This window comes from Tupaia chinensis, unplaced genomic scaffold, assembly GCF_000334495.1.
Source record: "Tupaia chinensis unplaced genomic scaffold, TupChi_1.0 Scaffold139897_1, whole genome shotgun sequence".
Taxonomy (NCBI): Eukaryota; Metazoa; Chordata; class Mammalia; order Scandentia; family Tupaiidae; genus Tupaia; species Tupaia belangeri.
The window spans coordinates 1,197,887-1,224,503 of record NW_006199776.1 but is presented as its reverse complement, the minus strand read 5'-3'; the positions used below and the strand labels follow the sequence as shown (position 1 = coordinate 1,224,503).

General features: G+C 38.4%; 1 protein-coding gene across 3 annotated transcripts in view; it reads right to left on the bottom strand.

Moving 5' to 3' along the window:
- DMXL1 (Dmx like 1) overlaps positions 1–26,617 on the bottom strand; it is a 216,224-nt gene that overhangs the window by 46,256 nt on the left and 143,351 nt on the right. Inside the window, exons 31-37 of one of the 3 annotated variants that reach the window (XM_014593197.1) lie at positions 23,544–23,629; positions 21,847–22,048; positions 19,747–19,864; positions 15,369–15,431; positions 6,177–6,263; positions 4,151–4,272; positions 3,474–3,615 (exon numbers count right to left, since the gene is read on the bottom strand). In XM_014593197.1, coding sequence (XP_014448683.1) covers positions 3,474–3,615; positions 4,151–4,272; positions 6,177–6,263; positions 15,369–15,431; positions 19,747–19,864; positions 21,847–22,048; positions 23,544–23,629 — 820 coding nt within the window. The remainder of the gene's footprint in view (positions 1–3,473; positions 3,616–4,150; positions 4,273–6,176; positions 6,264–15,368; positions 15,432–19,746; positions 19,865–21,846; positions 22,049–23,543; positions 23,630–26,617) is intronic. The other 2 variants (XM_006162337.2, XM_027765897.1) reach the window with 2 other exon arrangements.

Below are 26,617 nucleotides of genomic sequence, written 5' to 3'. Positions count from 1 at the left end.
CACAGGGGGGATGGCCACGCCGTAATCCCTTCTCCTCCATTCTCCTCTCGGGATCATGGGCACGCACGCACACGCGCCTGGTATGAGTTTAAGCCACGGGGTCCAGGACTCGAACTGCGGTCAGCTACGTGGGAGTCCAGCGACATAGCCATTACACTAACTGCTGGTCCCTCCTTTAGGATTTTAAATTGTTCAATTAGCTCAAAGTTGTGGAGAAGGAGGGCGGTTTGTAGGGAATAAAGGGACTAAGAACCAGTGAGGGACAGAAAAACTAAGGGATACATACTCTTCAAAACAGTCAAGAGTGGGAACCAGCAATTAGTGTAATGGCTATGTCGCTGGACTCCCACGTAGTTGACCACGGTTCACGTCCCAGACCCGGTGGCTTAAAACTCACGCCAGGCGCGTGTGCGTGCATGCCCAAGATCCCAAGAGGAGAATGGAGGAGAAGGGATTGCAGCGTGACCATCCCCCCTGGGGCGTGATTTCTCGCTTTCTGTCTCTCTGTCTGTCTCTGTCTGTCTGGCGAGCACACGCGCCCTATAGCGAAAATCTCTCAAAAAAAAAAAAAAAAAACAGTCAAGAGTCATGGTAAGTACTCTTCCTGTTATTGGTAGACATCATTCAGTGAGATGAGAAAATGAGAAAAACCAAGGCAGCCACTGTGGAGCAGGGCTAACACCAAGTACCCTCCCAGGAGGGAGGCCCCGTGACCTACTGTGGGTATGATCTCCAGACAGGCCTGACAACAGAGCAGGCGTGTATGGACACTGCGTGTCCCGAGGAACGAGAGGACGGGGAAAGGCGACCATGAAATGATGAAGCCCTTTAGAGAGTGATGCTAGTCCTCTCTGCTGCACGTGTACAAACTATCATAACAATACACTTTAGCAATTCTCCTGAAAAAGTATAAACCTGCTAAATAATACTTTTGCTTAGTGAATTTTACATTTAAATCCATTTCTTCTTAATTAAAGAAATGTCCACAGGTTCTGTTCTTGCCTTTATTTCCTGACCAAGGTATCACAGGGAAATCATGAATAATAAAATACAAACATGAGTTTATAAAAAATTTCTGAAGGCGTACGGAGAACATTATAAGAAAACTATTTTAAGAAGAGCCACATTTTAAAAAGGTCATTATTTTGTTAATGTTTTTCTTTTGAGTAGAATGAGGCAATCTAAATAATTAGGTTCACTAATCACAATGACGCCTACTAAAATGACACCAAAAATGTACTTAGAAATATTGAAAAAAAAAAAAAAAGATTTTCCAATAGTAGAAAGGAAATTCAGTCCTACCACAGACTTAATATAATGACCTGAGCTGAGTCACTTAGCTTTTCTGGATCTCACGTTTCATTGGAAGAATAGTTAAGTAAAAATAAAGAAGAGCCACAACAAATATTGGGAAGAATTTTAAGGTTTTATCAGTTACAGAGGAACTGCATTGACAAAATACAATGAGATATTAAGGGTGATAGACCCTTTACCTTTAAACAACTGCCCATTCTAATTAATAAAAAAAAAATGGGGACCATAAAATTATTCTACAGGACATGAAATTTTTAAAAACCCAGCCACATAAAAAGTCACTGAGAGAATTAACAGTGCTGGGTTTGACTCAGTGTATCAATTCCTATACCTTAAGTATCAATAGAGGAGACTCTCGGAGGTAAAAATATGGGCTACATCTTAGGTAACTAGGGCTCAAATAGATTTTCCATCACCGCAAAAAATTTTGTCTCGGTTCATATGTATATTGCATTTTATTAATTATATATCTATTTGCCTCAGCATTAAAAAAAAAGTAACACTAAACATGGACCCAGTTATTATTTGACATTCATTAAAAGACTCTCTTTAGACCAGAGATTAGCAAATACTCTTTCATTTATTTTTTAATTCTTTTAATTGCCAGAGAGGGTGTGTGCACTCACAGAGAGATGAGAGAGAAGGAAAGAACCTCCTGACGGGCACGCTCACACCACAGTTCCTTCTCCTGTGGTCCAGTCAGGATGTGGGGCACACATGCACATGTTTTACAAGCTGTCAGGACTGGGCTTTGAACCATAGTTGGTCATATGGGATCTGGCTCTCTTACACCTACAGGACTGTCCTTGCAAAGCCCTTTTTTTTTAACAGTTAATGTTTTAGGGTTAATGGGCTGCAGTTTCCATTGCAGATACTGAACTATGCCTCTGCAGCATGAAGGCATCCAAAGATGAACAAATTACTTTGGTTGTGTTTCTACAACTTTATACATAAACACTGAAATTAAACTGCACATAATTTTCATGTGTCACAAAATAGTATGCTTTTTTCCAACCCGTAAAAAATGTAAACATCATTCTTAATGCGTTGGCTATACACAAATAGGCAACAGGTGGGAAGACTTGACTATCGATGGCTACAGCTTACTGAGATCTGATGAGGACCATTAGGTTTCAAATAATCACTCATTAAAGTATAGCTCTTCATAAAAAAATTTAATTGCCAGAGGGCAGGTGTGCTCACCAGAGACAGAGAAAGGAAGAGCCCCCCATCGGGCAATCATCACTCTGCAGTCTCTTCTCCATTTCTCCCTCCGACTGGCATTCTCAGCATGCACACACGTGTGCCCAGTGTGTAAGCCGCCAGGGCTAAAACTTGAACCATGGGGTCAGCCAAGATAGGATCTAGCTCCCTTAACCACCACACCACAGGGCTGGCTCACAAATGTACATAGACATATTTTTTGTTTTAAAGATTTATTTTAGTTAACCTTATTTTATTTTTTAATTTGACCAGAGAGGGAGACAGAGAAAGAAAGAGAGATGGAAAGTGAGAAAGCAAGCCACCAGGTCTGGGACTGTGGTTGACCATGTGGGAATCTAGGGCCCTTCACCACACCATCTGCCAGCCCCCATATCTATCTATCTATCTATCTTTTCTTTTTTTTTTTTGGGGGGGGGGAGTCCAGCACCTTAACCATCATACCACCTGCTGGCTCCCAGCGAAGTAAGTGTGTGTGTGTGTGTGTGTGTGTTTCTTTTGAGAGATTTTTGCTATAGGGTGCACACATTCACAGGAGAAAGAGAGAGACAGAAAGTGTGATATCCCCCTGGGGGTGGGGGGATGCTCACACAGCAATCCCTTCTCCTCCATTCTCCTCTTGGGACTTTGGGCACAGATGCACAAGCACCCAGAGTGAGTTTTAAGCTGCCAGGTCCAATACTAGAACTGTGGTTGACTATGTGGGAGCCCAGCGACATAATCATTACGCCATCTGCTGGTCCTGCAAAGTATATTTTTAAGATACTTTTTTTTTACTCTTTTGGTATTACTCTTCATTATCAAAATTTACAATTTCCAGTCTGTAAAACTTACTAAATTTTAGGCCTTAAAATATATTTTAAATTATTCTTTATCCATTAACCTAAAGAGAAAAATAGGACAGTGATGCAGATGAGAATATTTTTAACTTTACATACCACGGATGCTCCTCTGCCCGTCTGGGTACTACCAAGCCATGGCATGTTGATGGGAGTGCCAGGAGTGCTGTGTGTATACGGGGTTGTTCCCTGAACAGCTGTTAAATCATCGCGAGCATGTATAACCAAGAAATCTTCTGATCTACAAAGGAATGTCAACCTATCAGTTCTTTGTTCTTTACACTCTTAACATTTGACTTGATTTTCTCTTTAAAATTAACTCTTATTCTTAACCCAGATATGAAATCACACCAATAATTTCCATTCCCTTCACGTACAATCTTCTTTTTCAAAATAAAGTTCATTAATTTCATGAGAGACAGGCCGAGAGAAGGCACCCTTAACAGGGTCTCACTCTGCAGTCCGCCCCGTCCTGCAGCCAGAGAGGATCGTGGGCAGGCGTGCGCACGCTTGGTGGGTAAAGGTTGACCTGGAACCTGAGCCTCCATCTTCTGTGGAGTGGCGTGCCACTGTGCGCTGCTGAAGCTGGCCTGCTTATTCTAACTTTCAATTCCCTTTTCCAAAAGCGCCTTCCACCTCTAGTTTAAGCTTTAGGCTATAGGCTTCCACTTTTCTTACAATTTATAAGCACTCCATTAAGGAATCTTTTGAAAATTATACTTCAATGGATATAGTAATTTATATTACAATGCTACTGAAAAGAAAGTATAAGGTACCCTTTGGCTTCCATCTCTATATCATCATCTACCCAAGTATAGATCTGTGTAGCCAAAATTCCAGAAACATCCAGTTCTTGAACATCATGGCTGGACGCGATTGCTATGCAGTTTCTATTTGCCTGAAAAATAAACCATATAATAGTCTCTAAATAAAAAATCACAACAGCTATGTGGGCTACTTTTGAAAATGGCAGTTACACAATAGCCTTTAGAATGATCATTGAAGTGCAGAATATATTGCATTCCTACAAGTGAATGTTTTTAGTTAATTCTGCCAATTACATTTCCAGTGAAATAATCATAACCTGGAGCGTGGAGATAATATTTATGTTCTAGGAACCTAAGTACCTCTAACAGGAAGTCAACTACATAATGGAATTAAATGTACTACTCTCTTTCCTGCCCCTGTTCTTTCTTTCTAGCCTGCTAGAATGCTACAAATTAAAACCCAAAAGGCACAACTGAAAACGAGGCAGGCCTGTGTGCACAAGGGTAGCAGATTTCATGTGTGGGCGGCCACTCATCACTGGTTATTACACATACCCTCAGAAAATCCACGGCTCTGCAGCAGAGACTACTTAAAGTTCTGTTTTCTTCCGGGAAAGCGTGGTACTTTAGGATATAGCTAATCCTTTTTAATTTTATATGTATACATCACACTTCATAAATACTACATGAGAACTGCCTGGCTAACAGTCTGATTCCAGATTTGCCTGCCTCCGACAGAAGCAGTCTATGGGAAATGAGAAGGATGCAGGAGATAGGCTGACAGTGGAGCTCTCCAGGAGGAATCAAAGGGAAGACAGGCATAGACAGGAAGATGGAGAACCAACTGACGAAGGATTGTTAAATGGGTAATTCCACAGGATGTGCAACTGAACATCATGTAAAAATATCGTAGGCTCAGCCACAGGAGCACATGCTGGATGACACTGCAGCTACCTGGCAGGCTGAGGCCACACGGGAGGCTCAGGTTCAATTCCTGATCCACCCCATAAAGTTGGGCACGGTAGCACAAGCCCTTGTGAGTCCCAGTTACTCAGGAGGATGAGGCAGGATGATTATGATAGAGCAAGACCCCGTCTTAAATACATAAACAATTTAGAAATTAGGAGTGCACAAATAAATTGTGTGTGTATATGTGAGTATGTGCATGTATGTATGCTTTAGGAACACATGAAAAGAGATATATATGTTCTTCAAGTTAGCAGAAAGAAAAGAAAACGTAAATTAACTAGAAGCAACTAGATACTACGCAGTAAGACAGTCACTGGAGATGTAAGTGGAAAATAACTGTGACAGATTTCAAGTTTGTACTATTGTTTCAGGAGATCACAGACATCCCTGAGAAGGATGTTAAGCAGGACAGAGAATACAAGGCACACACATTAGCTGGGCAGCTAGCAGAGGTGTCAAACAGGGAGGCTGACAGTCGTTTTTATCTAATGTTACGAACTCCATTCTACATACTCCTATAAGGAATACAGAAAATCTTATCTGTGAGTTAACTACAATAATGCATAAATTCTATAGCTACTGCATGTATACATACTTCCTACTTCTCTCTTTATAGCAATAAGACATTTCATCATTTATATACCCCAAATCATATAATAAAGTCACAATATCAAACAATATTATCATTCCATAAAATTTTTAAAAAAATGTATATTCAGATTGTAATTTAAAAAGTGGAAAGTAAGGCCAGCAGGTGGCATGATGATTAAGGTGCTAGACTGTCATATGTGTGACTGTGGTTCAAGTCCTGGATCCAGCAGCTGGAAAATCATGCTGGGCGTGTTTGTGTGTGTGCCCAAAATCCCAAGAGGAGACTGGAAGAGATGGGACTGTTGCATGGCCATTCCCAGGGGATGATTTCTTACTCTCCCCCCCCCTCTCCAACAAGCACATGCACTCTATGGCAAAAGCTTAAAAGGAAAGAAAAAGTGGGAATGAACTGAGAAAAGATGACATTCTCCAACTATGAATATTTAATATAAAAAGGAAATGTCTGTGTACTTACTTTATTCACAGCAAAGGCAGTGATGATGTCAGACTCCTTATGAATGATTCTGGCTTTACCTCCAGGGTACCCCAAGTCTGCTTCTATCTAAAAAGAGGCAAACAAAACATTGAAGTATATTGATTTTAGTAACAGAACTTACAATATATGCCAATCTATCACTTAGAACTTGAATACACTATTTAAAAATTTTTTTTAGATATTTCAGTTCAAAAGGTACTATTTTATATGCTAATTATCTCTAAAGCAAAATTTACTTGACAAGGGAATTTAAATTTTTCCAAACCTGCTTTTTCACATATAACAGGTAGCAGATACAACATGCAACCTCACTAATCAGCTATCTTTCCAATCTATACTAAGTGAACTTTAAAGGATTAAGATGTCCAATTACTCAAGTAATATTTATTTACCAAGTTTCTTAGCATTATAATTCTTTTTATATTTTATAAACATTAAAAGGTCAGAGGGTAAATATTCTAGGTTTTGCGGACCACAAAGAATCACAGTTGCATACTCATTTTTTTTTAAACACTTCAAAAATGGAAAGATCATTCTTAGCTCATAGGCTATATAAAAGTGGGTGAGGATGGGACCAGCAGATGCTATATTGGTGATGTTGCTGGACTCCCACTGTTGACTAACTGTGGTTCAAGTCCTAGACCTGGTGGTTTAAAACTCACCCTGGGCGCATGTGCATAAATGCCCAAAATTCCAAGAGGAGAATGGAGGGTAAGGGATTGTGGCTTGGCCATTCCCCCGGAGGGGGTTTCTTACTTTCTGTCTCTCTGGTGAGAGCACATGCCCTATAATAAAAATCTGTCTAAAAAAGAGAGAGAGAGAGAGAGAGAAATCAGTGGGACTGTCCAGCTGCTATAGTTCACTGCCTTCTGGTCTACCATTACTTTCAATGTATAGAAAGGAAACTTGAAACCTCTTTTCAAGTCAGTAATCATTTGAGCAGCGAATAAGCCATAATTCAATATATCTTAGATGAAGGACATATATGTGAACTTCTGCTTACCTCAGACAAAATGAATATACTATCTTTGAACTCAGAAGAGAGTAATGTATAAATATCAGGATTTACTAAAATAAGTGGCAGTATGGAGAGAAGGCAATTATTAAGAGTTAGAAATGTTGCTTATTATTTCATTTTATCTTCCCTTTCAGTCTTTTAAAATAAATTATTACAAAATATTTCACAGCTCATTGCGAAATGTAGAAGTTATTAATTTGAAATTAGCATACAACAAATTTACTTCCTTCAAAATTTACATAAAAATATCACCAGTGCCTGCCCATTGACCACAAATTGACCGGAGTTGAAAGTATTTTAAAAAATGGCAACTACGATGACTGTTCAATTATGGGGTTGACAGACACTTTTAAGATAACCGAAGTATAACACTCCCACACAAACAAAAATCATAGTTACCAGATGTAAAGATGTCAAATATATTCTGACAGCAAATACAACTTTCGTGTGAACACCGGAGAATCTGTGTGGGCTATCGCCTGGCCTGGTGGGCAAGGAAGCAAGACCGCGGATGGCCGAATGAGCAGGTCTGTACCCTGGCCTAGCAGCTTGGAAAACACTCAGGGCATGTGTGCGCTTGCCCCAGATTGACAGGGTAAAGACACAGAGAAGAGATTAAGGCATGACCATGCCCCACTGGGGATGCTTTCTCTCTGTCCCTTTCTAGTGAGAGCACAAATCTTCTGGCAATTCAGGGAAAAGGCTTAAAAAGGAATTTCAATGTTTGCTAAACATCCTGGCTGACTTGGCCAACTTGTCTTCTAATGAAAGTCTTGGTCCTGCCTACAAGAATCCCATCATACAGTACCAGTGCTCAAGTCAAATTTCAGAATTTTATGACAAAATTCCAACGTATCCATCAGATATCTGCCTGGTATCTAAAGGAACTAAGTGTTCATTACTAGGTTTTGAAGAAATTGAAGGCAAACACCTGGCAGTTCTTGTGGAGTAGAGGACTTTGCTATTTGCTGGTAAGGGCTGAATGGGGAAGACATCCATTTCACCTGGGGAGCTCTTTCAAACTTATACCTGAGGGAGGAAAGCCCCTGCAGACATGAGCCTCAGAAAAGCTTCCTCGGGCGGGAATACATCCTACCTTCCTACCTAGACTCTTTAACGCACTGTTTCACAATGTTGAATGTGGTATCAAGATGTTCTGCATGAGAATAAACTATAGTGATTTTTTTTAAATATAAAGATCCTAAACTGTCAGATACATAATCAGAATCTGAAATCTCTCAAATTCTCTGATCTAATTGCAATTAATTTTCTGAAATCCCAAAATCCCTACTTCCAACCTAAACTCATTCTTCTGTTCTGTCCATCTCAGTAAACAGTAGTGTTACTCACCCACTCCTCAGGCCTGAAAACTAGGAACTGTCCTTCTTTCCCTCTTCTACTTACACCACAGGTATATTCCATTAGCAAAATTTATCCCAGTTCCATCCACTTATCACCACCACCGCTACCGCCCTAACCCATTCACCATCACCTCTCACCCCAGCGCGGTAGTTGCCTCTTAACTGGTCTCCTGGTAGCCACTCTCATACCCTTTACATCCTACATCACAGCAGCAGAACTTTCTAAATCCTCCAACGGCTTCCCAGTTTGTGAAGAACATCCGCATTTTTTATTGTGGCTTTTAAGGCCCTGTAGGATCAGAATCCTTCCTACTTCTCCAATCTAGTATCTTACTATGTATTGTAATTTTCAAAGGTAATATGCCTTAGACTCTTGGGATGCTAACTACCAAACAGATGTTTAAGCCTAATATAACCTAAAGACAAAGAAAAGATAGAAAAGAGACAAAATCAAGCTCTGGGGCACCCAATATTTCAAGGACAGGAAAAAGAGGGCAATTCAGTAGTTGCTAGTCAATTAGCTAACATAAGAAACAGAGGGGTTTGACTTAGGAAAATTAAGTGAAGTCACAATTTTAACAAAATGTTAGGGATCCATGATACTGAAAACTGAATCAGGAGAGGACAGAGAGTTGACCATGGATTAAGCATTGGAAATCAATGTGACCTTGACTGAACAATCTCTATGGAGTGGGCTGGACATAATACCCAACAACGAAAATGTGACAAGTGACAAGTGGGGTTCTAAAAACTGTTGGGGAAAGATCGCATTATTGATTAAACTGAATTAATAATGCTTTATTTTTTAAACTGTGTGGTTTGTTTGTTCACTAGTGTCTGCAACATTAGTCTTTAAATCTTAAATGACCTTAAAAGGCCACTCTATAAATAAATTTCACTGCACAGAGAAGAAATGGGAGCTTTCTGTCTTCTTTCTTTTTTTTTTTTTTTCTCAAGGTAAGGCATTAAAATATATTTGCTTGTGCTAATGAAAATAGTCTAAGTGAAAGGTAAAAAAATTAGGAAGGAAGAGAGAGGACAAGAACTGCAGCAAAGTCCTTGGGTAGGTGAGAGTCAAATCAGTGCACGAATGAAGTTTCTCTTTGCCTCTCATGAAACAAACAATGAAAGAGACTTATAATAAATTTTATCAGAATCATTAAGAAGAAGAGATTATGAAAAAATGGATCTGAATACTGTTTGGAGTCCAGAGAGTTCCCCTTAGAAGCGGGAGAAGGGGATAATTCTTATCTACTCACTCCAGGAGTCTACTACTCTTTCAATCAAATAAGCAGCAAGTATAAAATTATCACCCTTTGGGGCCAAAAACTGGTGTGGTGATTAAGGCATTGGACTACCATATGGCTGACTGTGGTTCAAGTCCTGGACCTGGCGCCGGTGTATGCATGCATGAGTGCATGTGCGTCTGAAATCCCAAGAGGAGACTGGAAGAGAAGGAACTGCACTGTAGTGATCTCCCAGGGGATGATTTCTCACTCCCCACCCCCAATATGCACATGCAACCAATGGCAAAAACCTGAAGAAAAAAAAAAATTATAAATCCTAATTTTACATTTTAGATAATGTTCTTAGGCTCCAAGAACAGAATGACTACCACATTACACAGCAAATCTATGGAAAAGTTTAACTAAAACTTTTGTTCTCATTAGTGTGTCTGCAACATTAGTCTTTAAATCTTAAATGACCTTAAAAGGCCACTCTATAAATAAATTTCACTGCACAGAGAAGAAATGGGAGCTTTCTGTCTTCTTTCTTTTTTTTTTTTTTTCTCAAGGTAAGGCATTAAAATATATTTGCTTGTGCTAATGAAAATAGTCTAAGTGAAAGGTAAAAAAATTAGGAAGGAAGAGAGAGGACAAGAACTGCAGCAAAGTCCTTGGGTAGGTGAGAGTCAAATCAGTGCACGAATGAAGTTTCTCTTTGCCTCTCATGAAACAAACAATGAAAGAGACTTATAATAAATTTTATCAGAATCATTAAGAAGAAGAGATTATGAAAAAATGGATCTGAATACTGTTTGGAGTCCAGAGAGTTCCCCTTAGAAGCGGGAGAAGGGGATAATTCTTATCTACTCACTCCAGGAGTCTACTACTCTTTCAATCAAATAAGCAGCAAGTATAAAATTATCACCCTTTGGGGCCAAAAACTGGTGTGGTGATTAAGGCATTGGACTACCATATGGCTGACTGTGGTTCAAGTCCTGGACCTGGCGCCGGTGTATGCATGCATGAGTGCATGTGCGTCTGAAATCCCAAGAGGAGACTGGAAGAGAAGGAACTGCACTGTAGTGATCTCCCAGGGGATGATTTCTCACTCCCCACCCCCAATATGCACATGCAACCAATGGCAAAAACCTGAAGAAAAAAAAAAATTATAAATCCTAATTTTACATTTTAGATAATGTTCTTAGGCTCCAAGAACAGAATGACTACCACATTACACAGCAAATCTATGGAAAAGTTTAACTAAAACTTTTGTTCTCATTAGTGATTTTGAATTACTGGCATCTTTACATAGCTTTAGGTGTGCACATGGAATACTTTAATACCACTCTAAAAACAAAATAAAACAAACACGAAATAAAATGAGATCTAAAGAATATCAAAGGCATACCTAAATGGAAATGGAAAACAATCAAGTTAATAACAACAATGCCCAAAATATTAGAGAATATAAATAATGAGATAATTAGTTTTCAAAATTGTTGCTGGAAGGACAGGCAGTATCACTACAGATTCTGTACATATTAAAAGGCAAAGGAGTAGTATAAAGAACTTTACGACACTAAGTTTGACAGTAGAAATAAAACATATAAATTTATTGAAAACACAAACTATCAAGATTCACTCAGGAAGAAAGAGTTAATCTGAATTACCCTATATCTGGTTAAGAAATTAAATCTGTAGTGAAAAAACACCAGGATCTAACAAACGCTTAAGAAAGAACACAAACTATATCAATTCTTTTCTAAAATTAAAGAAGAGTGAATTCTTGTCAACTCATTCTAAGAGAAGCCAGCATTAGTTGCATACAAAACAAAAACACTATAAAAAACCTACAAAACTATCAGGAACAGATTGAAAACTTCTTAAAATGATAAATCAAATCTAACAATATATAAAAAGAATCACGGTATGACCAAGAATGCAAAGTTGGATTAATATTCAAACAGATCCATCAAACTATTTGGCCATATTTATAGACTAAAATAAGAAAGAACACATGATCATCTAAATAGCAGCAAAAAGAAGGTATCTTATGATATTCACTGTCCAGTCCTGATTAGAGTCTCAACAGACTAGGAGCAGGAAAAACACTACTCCAAGCTCATAAAGGGAGCCATGAAGAACCTATATATAACATCATATTTAATGGTGAAACACAAAATGGTTTCTTCCAAGATCAGAAACAAGGTAACAATGTCTTCTGGATCACCTCTGTTCAATACTGGACTCGAAGTTCTAGTCAGGGAGGAAAAAGAAAGGCAGGCAGGCAGGCAGAAGATAAGGAAAGATGTGAAGGACTTACATTACCTGACTTTAAGTTCTACTATAAAGCCACAGGCTTCAAATCAAGATGGTGGGCTACTGGCATAAAGGGAGACAAATGGCTCAGTGAACCAAAACGGTGAGTCGAGAAATAGATATTTGTATCTATGTCAACTAATTTTTGGAAAAGAGGAAAAGGCAATTTAATGGAAGAAAGAAGAATCTTTTCAACAAACAGTGCTGGAACAACTGACACACGGATGCAAAACACATGAATGCACATGCGTACATACACAGACACACATATACACATACATAGGCACTGAGATCCACACACTACACAATATAAAAACAAAACTCAAAACGGATTACAGGGAGCCAGGCATTGGTGCAACCGGAAAAGTCCTGGGTTTGTGTTTTAGAACCTCTCTGAGCACACCAGGCATGCATGCACATACTCCATATCCTGGATGCCTGAGAGTGGGCGTGGACAGTGGCCTGAAAATCCTGTTAGGGAACCTATCTGGCTCTCTCTTTTACAGAAAAAAAAAAAAAAATTTAAATAAAGTTTAAAAAAATGGATTACAGACCTAAATTTAACACTAAAACTAAACATCCAGAACAAAACTGGAGAAAATCTCTAATCTCAGATTACGTAAAGACTTTTTAAATGCTAAAAATGCACACGCAGAACAAACTGACACTCTAATAAGACCTTGTCACAATGAAGAACTTCTGGACTTAAAGGACACTGTAAAGAGAATAAAGAGGCCACAGAGTAATGAAAGATATTTGCAACTCACCTATCTGATAAATAACTTTGTATAGACTACACAAGAACTCTTACAACTCTATCAAGAAAACAAGCAACCCAATAAAAAACGGACACAAGCTTTGAAAAGACATTTCAACCAAAGAGACACACAAAGTGCAAATTAGCACATAAAATGCTTGATGAACTTGAAAGCCACAACGAAATGCCCTTACATAACTACTAGAATGACTAAACTCGAACTATACTAAGTGTTGGTGAGAATGTGAAGCAACGGTGGCTGAGTGTAAAATGGTACCACCCCCTTGGAAATACTTAAAAAGTTTCTTAAAAAGCTAAACATACATCTACCATGTGATCCAGTCACTCTACTCCTAGGTATTTACACAGAGAAATTAAAGCACAGACTTGTGTGTATATATTCAGACCGGCCTATGTGTAATGGCTCCAAAATGGAATGAGCTCAAGGTTCATTAACAGGCAAATAGACAAACATACAATGTAATACTTACCGGCAAAAGAAATGAACTACTGAAATGCACAGTAATACAGAGGAATTTCAGAATAATTATGCTAAGTGAAAGGACACAGGTCAAAACCAAAAATAATATACCATACGATTATGCATAGATATACATGAAATATCAAAAACTGTAAATCAATACATAATGTCAGAAGACCAGTAAGCCAGTTGCTTGGGAGGAAGAGGGCAGAGACAGGAGGGAAGACAGACGGGACTGATTGACTTTTGGTGGTTGATGAATATATTCATTATCTTGACTGTGGTGAGAGCTCCTTGAATGTCTACACCTGCCATAATTTATCAAGCTGTACACTTTAAATGCATGTGGCTATTTTAGGTCAAGGATACTTAATAAATATCTTTTTCAGTGTAGCTGGGGGGGGGCAGTTGCAGTGGCACAAGTGAAAAAAGGGCGCCACTTTGCAATGGCTGAGGTGGCATGGGAGGCCTCACGGGCTTGGTGCCCGGCCCGACCTGAACAGGCCAAATGCAGTGGTGCACTCCTGTGGTCCTAGCTAAATGGAAGGATGGGCCAACGGAATCACAGTGTGGTGAGACCTTGTCAGAGAACACCTATGTCTCTCTCTCCCTCTCACTAAAAGGAAAAAAAAAAAAATTAGTGTAGCAGAAGTCTTGGAAAATGCTGGCCAAAATGGTAATAATGTCAACTAAACAGAATCACTACATATTGCTATAGCATGGGGTTGACAACAGAAATTCAGTATTACGGTAATTAACATTTTATAAGCATTATCAAAAGAAATATATTTAGATGAGAATTCCTGATAATGTATAGATGGTAGTAAGTAATCATCATCAAAGCAAGGAAAATCACTAACTAATTAACAGTCTGGGACCAGCCGGTAGCATGGGGGTTAAGGAGGCTGGATCTCACATGGCCGTCTGTAGGGTTGAGTCCCAGATGTGGCAACCTGAAAATTACACCAGGCAACGTGTGCATGCGTGCCCAAAATCCTGAGAGGAGAATGAAGGAAACGGAACTGAGGCGTGACCATCCTACCTTGGGGTGGTTTCTCACCCGCCCCCACCCCGTTCTCTCTCTGTTTCTCTCTGGAAGCCCTATAGCAAACTAACTGAAACATTTTAAAAACTTTTTAAAGTCTGAATGATATTCTTTCAAAACTCCCAAAGATCATTAAAGAAAGTCTTAAAGCTAACTATAGATCACATATATATTTATTTTGCCAAAGTTTTAGTTATACTTAAGAGCTAACCAGTCTTTATAACCTATAATCAACTGTATAGAATTATTTTCCAATTTTACCAAATGATTCTTTTCAGAAAGAGTAAGAGGTGGAACCTAGTGGCCTTTAAGAAAAAAAATGTTACAAGAAATTTTCTCCCTAAAAATCACTCTGCTGAGATTGCCTTAAAATCTGTGAATGATACAAAATAGAAAAAAACATGAATTTAATATCAACCTAATGAAGTCATATATGTTTGTGTGATCACAGAATACCTAGGAATTATTCGATGATTGTTATAAATTCTTATCATTTGTGCTTTGGCTCTCAAATTCTGAGTACTTTTTACTCACAAGGCATTGTCCTATATGCTATTGCTACCAATAAAATAAGTGCTACATAGAAGTGTCTGCTGTAATTTTAGGAATTAGTACCACAGGAGAGAAATTTAAATTCAAAAATAATACGTGCAGAAATGAAACAATATTATTACTCTTTTATACTTGCTACTGTAATTATAGTTTAAGAACATTAAGTGTATTTACTCAAAAAATCTGAAGCCAAAACTAGATACATTCAACTCTCTTTAAAATTGCATTCTCTTACTAATCAAAACAAAAATCATTTTTAAGACTGCAATATTTAAATTGTTAAAAGAAAAATACTTTGAGAAAATACTTTCATTCCATTTGGAAACAAAGTCAGGTCCAAATTAAAATGCAAATACTTTGTTTTTCTTGTTAAAGAATGCAATTCTTGTTTCAGTTGAATGATATTTTGTACCTTATTGATGTTTGGCTCGTCCATCATAGAATTTTTGATGTTTTCACTGTTGTCCTCTAATGACTTCATCAAAAAAAACACAATCATGTGACAAAGAGTAAAGATGAGATGTAAAATGCAAAATACCAGGGGAATTTTAGAAATTATATTTTTAAGCAAATTTATTAGAAAAGAATACTGGACTGGGTCATCAAATTTCATATTCCTTAAAAGAAGTGTGTATAAGGGTGCATGGTTAAAGAATGAGGAAATTTAGTCCCTCAGAAAGCATTAATCATCACTATAAATATTATTCTACCTAATAAATCATTTCTCACTTATTTTGAAACGTTGACATTAAAGTAACATTAAACCCGAAGTAAGCCTTATTTAAAGATTTGGAGCTCCTGGCGCCAGATACTATCATTTTCAAAGTCAAACTGTTCTCTTACATATTACTATGTCTCATCTCCACAATATTTGATTCCTCAGGAAAACCAGATTAGAAAATTCTTATTTCGACATTCATAATTCTCTCCTACTGATTTATCCAGAAACAATAACTCACTTGAAGGCACATCTCTCTTTAAGGAGTTATCAGCACTGTTAAAGAAAGAATTGGTTCAAGACCTTTAGTTCTTCTCAGAAAATGAAAGTACAGAGAACAGATTTGGGAACAAAGATGGCAGCCATCAAGTCCCAATTTTTTTCTTGGTAATGAATCAGTCTATTTATAGTCATCTTTACTTAATTTCCAAGTAAGTACAAATAGAAAAAACATTTATTTTTAAAATGTATGTACCAAGGCCAGCAGGTGGCATAGTGGTTAAGGCACTGGACTCTCTCATGGCTGACCACAGTTTGAGTCCTGGACTGGTGGCTTGAAACTCACAGTGGGCGAGTAAGTGTGCATATCTAAAATCCCAAGAAGAGAATGAAGGAGAAGGGACTTTGGCATGGTCATCCCCCAGGGGATGATTTCTTGCTTTCTGTCTCTCTGTCCCTCCAGTGAGCGCATGCACCCTATAGCAAAAATCTCTCTCAAAAAAAGAAGTATGTACCAATAAACTACACTGTATGGAGGGAAAACAATCTGAGGATACACCCAAGTATTAAGGTCAGATAAAGAAATTATAAATTTCATTTTCAAGGACATAAAAGAATAAAGAAACAGCAGCAGTCTCAAAGTTCTGTCCATCATCTCCCATCCAATACATAGGACCTGGGACCATCACCACAGCACACAGGTGAGCGCTGTGCATAGGTAGCTGGATCCCACGTGGCCCACCATGGTTTCAATCCTAGCCCAGCAGCGTGAAAAACATGCCCAGTGCATGTGTGTGCATGCCCGAATACCTGATAGGGTGAAAAACTAAAGGAGAAAGGATTGTGGGGTGTTTGTGGAGGGGGGGATGTTTTCTCTCTATCTCAGGCAAGCACACACGTCCTCTGACAATATTAAAACAAACAAAAAACAAAATATAGGACTTGTCATGTATCTATCCCCTAGCCATTTGAAAAGTCACAATAATTTAGACTCAAATATTTAAGCATGACCATCATTTTATAAAAATAAGACATGGAGGGTAAATTTGTTAATACTAAAAATAGGTTAGTCAACTTTCTAGTAAAGATTAAAAATCATTTTATGACAACTCCAGGAAGTTAAGATTCTATTTAATTCCGTCCAACTTATATTTTACTATTATTTAAAATTTTTCTTTGCATATTCCCTTCATCAAAAAGTCACTATGCTTAAGAGTATCAAGAATAAAACAACAAACTAATAACAATACAATTCTAATAACTACAATTGTGACAAGATTTAAATTAGTTCAATCTGTAAATCAAAAACTACAAACTAAGGAGTATTATAGTCATTTTTCAGTTAAAGAAACTAAAATTCAGAGAAGATAGTTGATTATAAAGCTGTTATTTCAACACAGGTACATTCATACTTTTGATGAACTCTAATAAAAAATAACAAAAAAATTTTCTTGCAATATCATGAAACTCTGAAGCAAGAATAAAATGATAGAAAAATTTTAAATGTGGGGACCTTTAGATGGTGTAATGGTTACGTTGTTGGACTCCCACGTAGTTGATTGCGGTTCAAATCTCAGACCCAGTGGCTTAAAACTTAGGCTGGGTGCATGTGCATGTATGCCTAAAACCCCAAAAAAGAATTGCGGTGTAGCCATCCCCCCTGAGGGGTGACCTCTCACTTTCTGTCTGTCTCTCTCTCCAACCAGTGCACATGGCCTGTAGCAAAACAAAAACAAAAACAAAACAAACAAACCAAAAAAAAAAAAAACTTCATTAAAAAAGAAAGAAAGAAAGAAAGACATTTAAATGTGTTGTACTCATAATCAGCCATCATTTTTGACTGAGGCTTAAACTACTCTATTCCCTCAATGATTATATTTCTTAATCAACTAGACAAGCAAATAGTTCAACAAGTTTGTTTTCTTTTCAGAACTATTTCATTTTCTAGACTAAATACATCAGTGGTAGATAAAAACATTTTATTTTTACAGCTACATTAATCACGGCAATTCTAAAAAGTGATCTTGTACTTAAAATGATTATGCCAAATTTTCATATCCATATTGCAAGGTGTACTAGAGAAACCAAAGTAATATGCATTTTTTATAGAACAATGAAAAAGTGCTCACTAATCTGAATGCTTTAACCTAAAATAAAATTCAGGCAAAGATATAATTACAATAGGAACTACTACCTGACCAGCAAACACATCCGAACTAGTCTTAACACTCTAACACATTCACTGTTAATTTATCCAACCATTTTCAACTGTTTTAATAACTCATGTACTCTTTAAGACATAACTTACATAAGATTAAATAAATGAATGAAATATGATTATGTTTGCCTAGATTTCAATGTTATACTCAAGTACCACATTAATCAGCAAAAATACTATCAATCCTATTTCCTTGGTCAATTTACCAAATCAGGTAAATGGTAAGTAGCAGCATATGCACTTGCCTCTTATAAATCCGTGCTTATACTGAGAGACAATACAGTATTATTGAGGCTTGAACAATACAGGGATTGGGGTGCTGACCACCTACCCACCTAGAAAGTCTACCTATAAACTCTGACTCACCCAGAACTTAATCACTAGTAGTCTAATAGAGACTGTAAGCTTTACTGATTATACGTTTGATTAACACACACTTTGTATGCTACACATACTACATACTCTATCCTTACAGTAAAGCCAGCTAGAGAAACAAACTGCTTAGAAAACTGTGAGAAGGCCAGCAGGTGGCATGGAGGTTAAGGCGGCTAGGTTCCATGTGGCCTACTGTGTGGTTTAGTCTCCGACCCAGTGGCTTAAAAATTATGCCAGGCACGTGTGTGTGCATGCCCAAAATCTGAGAGGAGGATGGAGAAGGGAGTGTGGAGTGGCCGTCCCCCCTGGAAGGTGACTTCTCACCCCCCTCCGTTTTTCCAGCAAGCACAGGTACCCAATAGCAAAAAAAGAGAAGAGAGTGAGAGAAAGAAACCATAAGAGAAAATACATTTACAATATAGTATTGTATCTTCTGATGGATTTCTTTTAAAAACCCTATGTGTAAGTGGAGCTATGTACTTCAAGGGCCAGCTGCATATGTAATTTTCCTTTCATCCAAGGTTAAATCATTTTCCTTTCTGATTACTTATCTGTTATATGGCATTTTATTTTCCTATTTTTCAAACTGATTGTGTCTTTGGAAAAGTCATGACATTTTTTTTTTAATGCAAAAATGAGACATGACTTTCCTGATGCAATATTTTCTGTTTTTCTCTCTCACTTCAAAAAGGGTAAAAAGTTTCTTTCAGACTAGTTCAGTGCTACTCAAAATATGGCCCACAGACCAGTAGCCAGTTGTGAAGTCTGTTACAGTCCAGGGGAGATAAAGACTCAGCTAGATTACTATGCCGGGTGTTCTGTTTACCTAACATTTTTATTAGCATAACTTTCTCAATGAAAGAAGAAAGATGTTAATCTACATTCAGACCAAGTTCCCCATATAATCAAAATGGTACTTTTCAGTAGCACTAAACTAAATGACAAACATACACACACAAGCGAAATCCATTACAATGATTATGTCAAAATATAATCAGCTAGTTTTAGTATAACCATAAATTAATTTGAGTCTCCAAAGTTCATTAAGAAATTTCATTGAGAAAAAAAGTCCTGAACTTATCTGAATTTCTTTCAATTAACCTAATGTAGTGAAACACTGCGCCTCCAATTTTGAGTCACTTTTCCAAACATTAATTGCAGATGTTTATGATATAAAAAGTTTTTTTAAAAAAGAACTCATTTTTTAGTGATAACACAAAAGACTTTTAATAAAATAAACAGGTTCTAAGTTATACAGACCTCATTTATACACCGCTTCTTCGTGAATATATTTCTAATAAAGGTTTCCTGAATTTCCTCCTGCTTCACCAAGTACTGCCAAAGCCTCTTCACAGACAGTGCCAGATAGTGTTTAGATCTACGGAGACAGCAAATTTAATTACATAGTTCAGGGACTTCTGATTAACTTACCGATACTTCCTTATTGCTACATGAATGCTTATTAGGATAAATTAACTTATAATCAGACTATATCATCTAAGGTAGCAGTTAGGAAACTTTTTCCTTTCTTTTCTTTTTAAGAGAAATTTTTACTGTAAGGCACGTGTCCTCACCAGAGAGACAGAAAGTGAGAAATCACCCCCTGGGGTGACGGCCATGCCACAGTCCCCTCTCTCTCTCTCTCCTCTCAGGATTTTGGGCATGGATGTACACACACCTGGCATGAGTTTGAAGCCGCCAGGTCCAGAACTCGAACCACGGTCAACTAAGTGGGAGTCCAGCAACATAGTCATTATTTGCTGGTCTCAGCAAACTTTTCTTAATGAATCTGTTAGTTAATATTTTAGGCTTTAAAGTGGAAATATGGTCTCTGCCATAACCAATTAATTCTGCCACTGTGGTGGGAAAGGAGCCATAGATAATATGCAGATGGCAGATATGATTTAAATTCAATAAAACTTTCCTTACAAAAGCAGAAGGACTAGATTTGGCTCAAGAGACTGGTCATAGTTTGCTGACTCTGTTAGACGTAGGATCTAATAAAAACAAGTATACCTCCTACAAGAGCTCAAGAAGCAGTGCTGGAGTCAACAGGTGGTACAATGGTTAAGATGCTAGACTCTTACATCTTTGACTGGTTCAAATCCTGGACCTGGTAGCTTGAAACTCACATTGAGCATATTTGTGTATGGCCCAAAATCCTGAGAGGAGAATGTCAGAGACAGAATTGTGACATGGCCATATCCCCAGGGGGAAGGAGTGATTTCTCACTTTCTGTCTGTCTCTCCGGCGAGCATATGTGCCCTATAACAAAAATCTCTCAAAATAAATAAATTAATTAAAAAGAAGCAGTGCTACTTGAAGAGTTGATCATGGACACATACCACTCCATGAACTTTTTTTTCCCCCCTCATTGTTCAGCAATGAAGTAAGAGCTTCTGAAAGAAGACAACCAACTCTGTCACTAAGCTATGAAGTGCACTGCTTAGTTAACATTTTTTTCTGAAATAAGAAAAAGATTTATATGGGACCAGCCATTGGCATAACGGCTATGTCGCTGGACTCCCATGTAGTCCACCGCAGTTAGAGTCCTGAACCTGGTGGCTTAAACTCACAGTGGGCGTGTGCGTGCGCATGCGCGTGTGTGTGTGTGGATGTGTGTGTATGTGTGTGTGTGTGTGTGTGTGTGTGTGTGCGCTCAAGATCCTGAAAGAAGAATGGAGATCCTGAAAGAGAAATGGAGGAGAAGGGATTGTGGTGTGGCCATTCCCCCTGGGGGGTGATTTCTGGCTTTCTGTCTCTGTCTTTCTGGCAAGCACACACTCTCTATAGCAAAAACCTCTCTGGAAAAAGAAGAAAAAACAAAAAATAAAAAAAAGTATATATATTTATATATAATTATATAATTCTTTATCTTTCTAGATAAAGCAAGTGCCTCATTGATTTATCTCTTAGTTAAATTTTTTTTCTCCTCACAGACAGTAAAATACATTCCTGACCAGCTATTTTGAACAGCACTGCTCTAGAGCAGGCATCAATAAACTGGCCCACAGACCAAATCCAGTCAGCCTCCACTTTCAAAAATAAAACTAATTAGTCCATACCTATTCAGACCAAGTCTGTTCATTTTTATTTTATTTACAATTTCTTTCACTTTAATGGCAAGTATGAGTACTCGTGAGAAGGGCAGATGGCCCTAAAAACCTGAAATATTTATTATGTGAAACTTCTCAAGAAAAGTTGGCTAAACACTAGACTTACCACAGATAATATACAAATCCAAAGACAATAGCCTAGAACCCCAAATTAAACAAAGGCCTTAAATATTTCTCTCTAAATCTACCTATTCTGATCTAGTAAGACCTCTACTTAAAAAACAGTATCCACAAGAATACCTACTTGAAAGGAGTGTTTGAAGGTTCCAATAATGCTTTGTGACGGAGAATTGCAGGTCCTGCAGACAAACTCTCTTCAGAAGTATGACCTGCGATATAGTTTTCAGGTGGTCCACCATGAATTTCAAGTCGACGGAGAAGAACTTGTTCCCAACACTGAAGAGTTTTTAAAACCGCATGACAAAGAGGTGAACTAACTGGAAGTTCTAAAAAGGGAAAATATCGTTGACCACATTTGCAGTGGAATGCTATGTGTGGTTGTGAGAAAGACTGAAATAAGATGTGAACATACACTTGTGGTAGGGGAGGTATGGAAGGAAAGGTAGGCCTGGTAATCCAGAGGACTTAGAAAAATACTGTAATAAATCTATATAAGCACTGTTACCATCACCACTTCTGACTTTAATTTCACATGAAAAATGTGCGTGAAATTATGAAAATGTGTGTGGAAAGAAAATTAACTGCCCTACTCATTTGGATCAGTCCAATTTTTGCATGGTATATAATGCTAAGATTGGTTAAAGAAAATGAAAATAATACAGAAAGTTAAAACTCAGCACTTTTGAGTTCTGCCCTCCATACTCCTTAGTCCATTTTGAATCTTTAACTATTCCTGCTATTTACCCCCACAAATCTAAACAGCATGCTCATGTTGTACTTTTTTCAGAATTTACCTATTCTGTTTGTGATAGTGTATATGCACACAGAAGAGAGGCGCCTATCAGGGTGTGTCATGCCACAATCCCTCTCCTCAGCCTGCCAACTCATTAGAATCTCAGGCACATGTGCAAGCATCTGGCTTATTTTCAAGCCAACCCAGGGATCCAAACCTGTGGTCAGTCATGTGGCTTCCAACATTGCAAATTGATTTGCTACCAATTGTACCACTAGGCTGGGCCTATTGTGAGTTCCTAATTTTTCAATTTCAGAAACAATCTACTGAATTATTAATATAAAATATAAGAATAAATTTCACTTTCCATCCTTCCAAATAGTTAAATATAAATTCTGGGGGGCCAACCTATGGTTTGGTGGTTAAGGTGGCTAGATTCTACACGGCTAACCATGCGGTTCAAGTTCCATGCTCAGTGGATTGAAAAACATGGAGGCTTGTATGCCTGAAATCCCAAAAGGAGATGGAAGAGAAGGGACTGTGGTGTGACCATTCCCCATGAAGGCTGCTTTCTCACTTTCCCTCTTAGTGTCCCTTCAGTGAGCATGTATGCCCTCTGGCAAATTAAAAAAAAAAAAAGGAAAAATTTTGGTTATATTGGCATTTCAGTAGTTACCATATATATACATGGTATATATATATATATGGAATACAGCTTACAGCTGAATTGCATAGTATAACATCATCCCCCTTAATTTCCTATTTAATCTTTTGTTCCTCTGGAGTTAGCAACTGCCAGTTTTTGCATTTGCTTGCTTTTCCATGTCTCTACCATTTTTAAAGCCCCCAACACTTGACTACAACTATACACAGAGTGTCAGTATAGTCAGTGACATCAGAGTCAGTGCCCTACATTTCCCAGACAGTACTTTTCTGGGACACAACGAGCTTATAGGTGAGTGGTTTTGTTAAAAGAAACCCATCTTCCACAACAGGAAGTCATAAACCTGTTCTCTATGATTAAAAACATGCAGTACATACAAGTCAAAAGCAATGACACTATTAGTTCATGTTAAGATATTTATTACCTGCAAGATCATGACCTGCAAAGGGATAGAAAGTCTTCAAATTGTTGAGCACCAATTGCACCATTGCCAGTCGCATCAATGACCAACTGAAAATAAAGGAACAACGGGTCTGTTAGAGATTTACAGATGTAGAAGAATACACTAACCTTTGACCCAACGATTCTAGTACTAGGACTCTACCCTGATGTTACGTCGCCACAAAAATAATACATATGTGTGATTACTGATGTCAGCATTATCTATAATTGCAGAAGAGTAGAAACAAATAAATTGTCCATCAGGAGACTACTGGTTGAATAACCACAGTTCTGAACTATGGAATATTATGATAACCACAAAAAATGAACGAAGAGGAATCTCTAAGTGTTAACATGGAGTGATTTCAGAATTTTATTAACAAATAAAAAAACAAGTTGCAGAAAATCATACATGTTTTGTTACCTCCTGTATAGAAAAACGGGAAATTAAGATTACATATATGCATTTGCTTATTTTTGCAAACAGGAGGATAACCAGAAACTAATAAAAGTGATCGTCTGTTTAGGGTGTAGAGAAGGAATTGGATGAAAATGACAGAAATGTATTTAAGACTTCTCATTTCACATTTTTATGGTTGGACTTTTAAAAAGATATTTTAGTTTCTCTTTTATTTCAAATGAAACCTATTTATTTCTTAAAATATTGCTTTTTAATTTTCTTTGATTTTTTTCCCTCCAGGAGAGGGAGAGAGATACAAACAGGCATTTAAAAAAAAAAAATCACCAGAGGGTGTATGCACTTGCAGAGAGAAAGACAGAGTTAGAAGGAGAAAGCACCCCACACCGGGGCATGGTCATGCTACAACCTCTTCTCCATTTTCCATTCGGTTGAGATTTTGCGCACCCACACACATGCCTGGTATGTTTTTTGTTTCTGTTTTGCTATAGGGTGCATGCGCTCGCCAGACAGAGAGAGAGACAGACAGAGAGACAGAAAGCGAGAAATCACCCCCCCAGGGGGGATGGCCACGCCACAATCCCTTCTCCTCCATTCTCCTCTTGGGATCTTGGGCACGCACACCACACGCCCAGTGTGAGTTTAAGCCACTGGGTCCGGGACGCAAACCGCGGTCGACTACATGGGAGTCCAGCGACATAGCCATTAAGCTAACTGCTGGTCCCTGTTTTTCAAACCAATAGGTCAGGATTCAAACTGTGGTTGGTCATATGGGATACCAATCTCAAAACCACTAGGATACAGAGCTGGCCCCAGGTGTGCATTTTCAGTAGAGTCTGAATGTATTGTGACCCTCCTGCCCATCTTCCAATTAGCTAAGATTATAGACACACACAACTGCCCCCTGTGAGCTCGGGTTGGCTGAGAACTAAAATTAGGCCTTCCACCCTGTCCTCTAGCTTCCGCAGCAGTGGTAGCATCTATCTACCAGTGGCTGGGCCACTATTATTTTTAAACTGGAGTGAAATACACATAACATAAAATTACATTTGTAAGTGTACAACGGCATTATGTCACATTGCTGTGCAGTCACCACTACCATTTATCGCCAGGATTCATCTTGCAAAACCAAAGCTGTACTAATCTGACATAACTCCCCCGTCCCCCTCTCCCAGCCTTTGACAACTACCAATCTACTTTGAGTCTCTCTGGATTTGACTGTTCTAGGTTCCTCACGTAAGTACAACCACACACTGTTTGGCCTTTTTCTGACTGGCCATTTCACTTAGCATAATGTCGTTAAGGTCCCCATGTTATAGCACCAACAGAATTTATTTTTCTTTTTGTTATAGGGACATGTGCTTGCCAGAGAGAGAGAAATCACCCCCCCAGGGGGGATGATTACACTGCAATCCCTTCTCCTCCATTCTCCTCTCGGGATCTTGGGCACGCATGCACACGCGGCCAGCATGAGTTTTAAGTCACCGGGTCTGGGACGCGAACCACGGTCGACTACGTGGGAGTCCAGCGACATAGCCATTACGCTAACTGCTGGTTCCCGCTTGCTCATTTTTCAGTTGGTTACGTTAGCCCATTTTTTGGGGGTTGGATTACATGTTTGTGGTTGAATTAAACAGTTTGACTCGGAGGTCATATAAATTGCTTTATATATTTAAAAGTAAAGTTAATTCAACCATTTGTTTGTGGGTTTTTTTTTTTTTTTTTGCCTCAGGACATGTACACTTGTGGAGAGAAAGAGACAGACAGTAAGAGGGAAAGTGAGAAATCCCCCTGGGGGGATGACCACGCTGCAGTCCCTTCTCCCCTATTCTCCTCCTAAGGTCTTGGGCAAGCACGCACATGTGTCAGGCATGAATTTCAAGCCAAATGAAACTGTGGTGGGCCATGCTGGAGCAACTTAATAACTGCCATCTGCTGGCTCCAAAAGCTCATAATTTTTAAATAAAGGAGTACTTCACTGTTGCTAATAATATACTTTCTTCATTTGGAAAATGTGTATTTTTTTATTACACCATTAATATGATATGTCTTAGTAAAACGTATACACCTTTTAGATATAAACAGCATATCAATAGAGACAAGATAATATACCCTCACTCATGAATGAAAAGCAAATGCATCATTGGAGCTGGGGTAGGCATGTTGAACATTTATTATTTTTATAATATACAAAAGCCTTTTTTAACAGAGTACTTATGAACACCCTGGGACATTTGTGTGCATGCCCAAAACTCTGAAAGGAAGGAGAAATGTAGGAGAAGGGATTGAGAATGCTTTCCTGCCCACCTTTCCAGCCTCTGCCCAGGTCTCCTCTCCAATGACCATGAGTGTCTTCTGGCAAATTAGAAAAAAAAGTACTTATAAAAGTACTCATGGACATCTTATAGTACCAATGTTTTGCTGAAAAAGATAATAGATTTTCTAAGCTTAAACAGTGGGAGCTGTTTATCTCAGTGATCAAAATGCAAGGTACAAGGCCAGCAGGTGGCGTGGAAGTTGTGGCAGTGGATATCGCATAGCTGACCACACGTTTCAAGTCCTGGACCCAGTAGCTTGAAAATCACACAGGGGCTGGCCGGCGCCCCTCCACTCCGGGGGGCGCGCCACGCGGCCGGGGG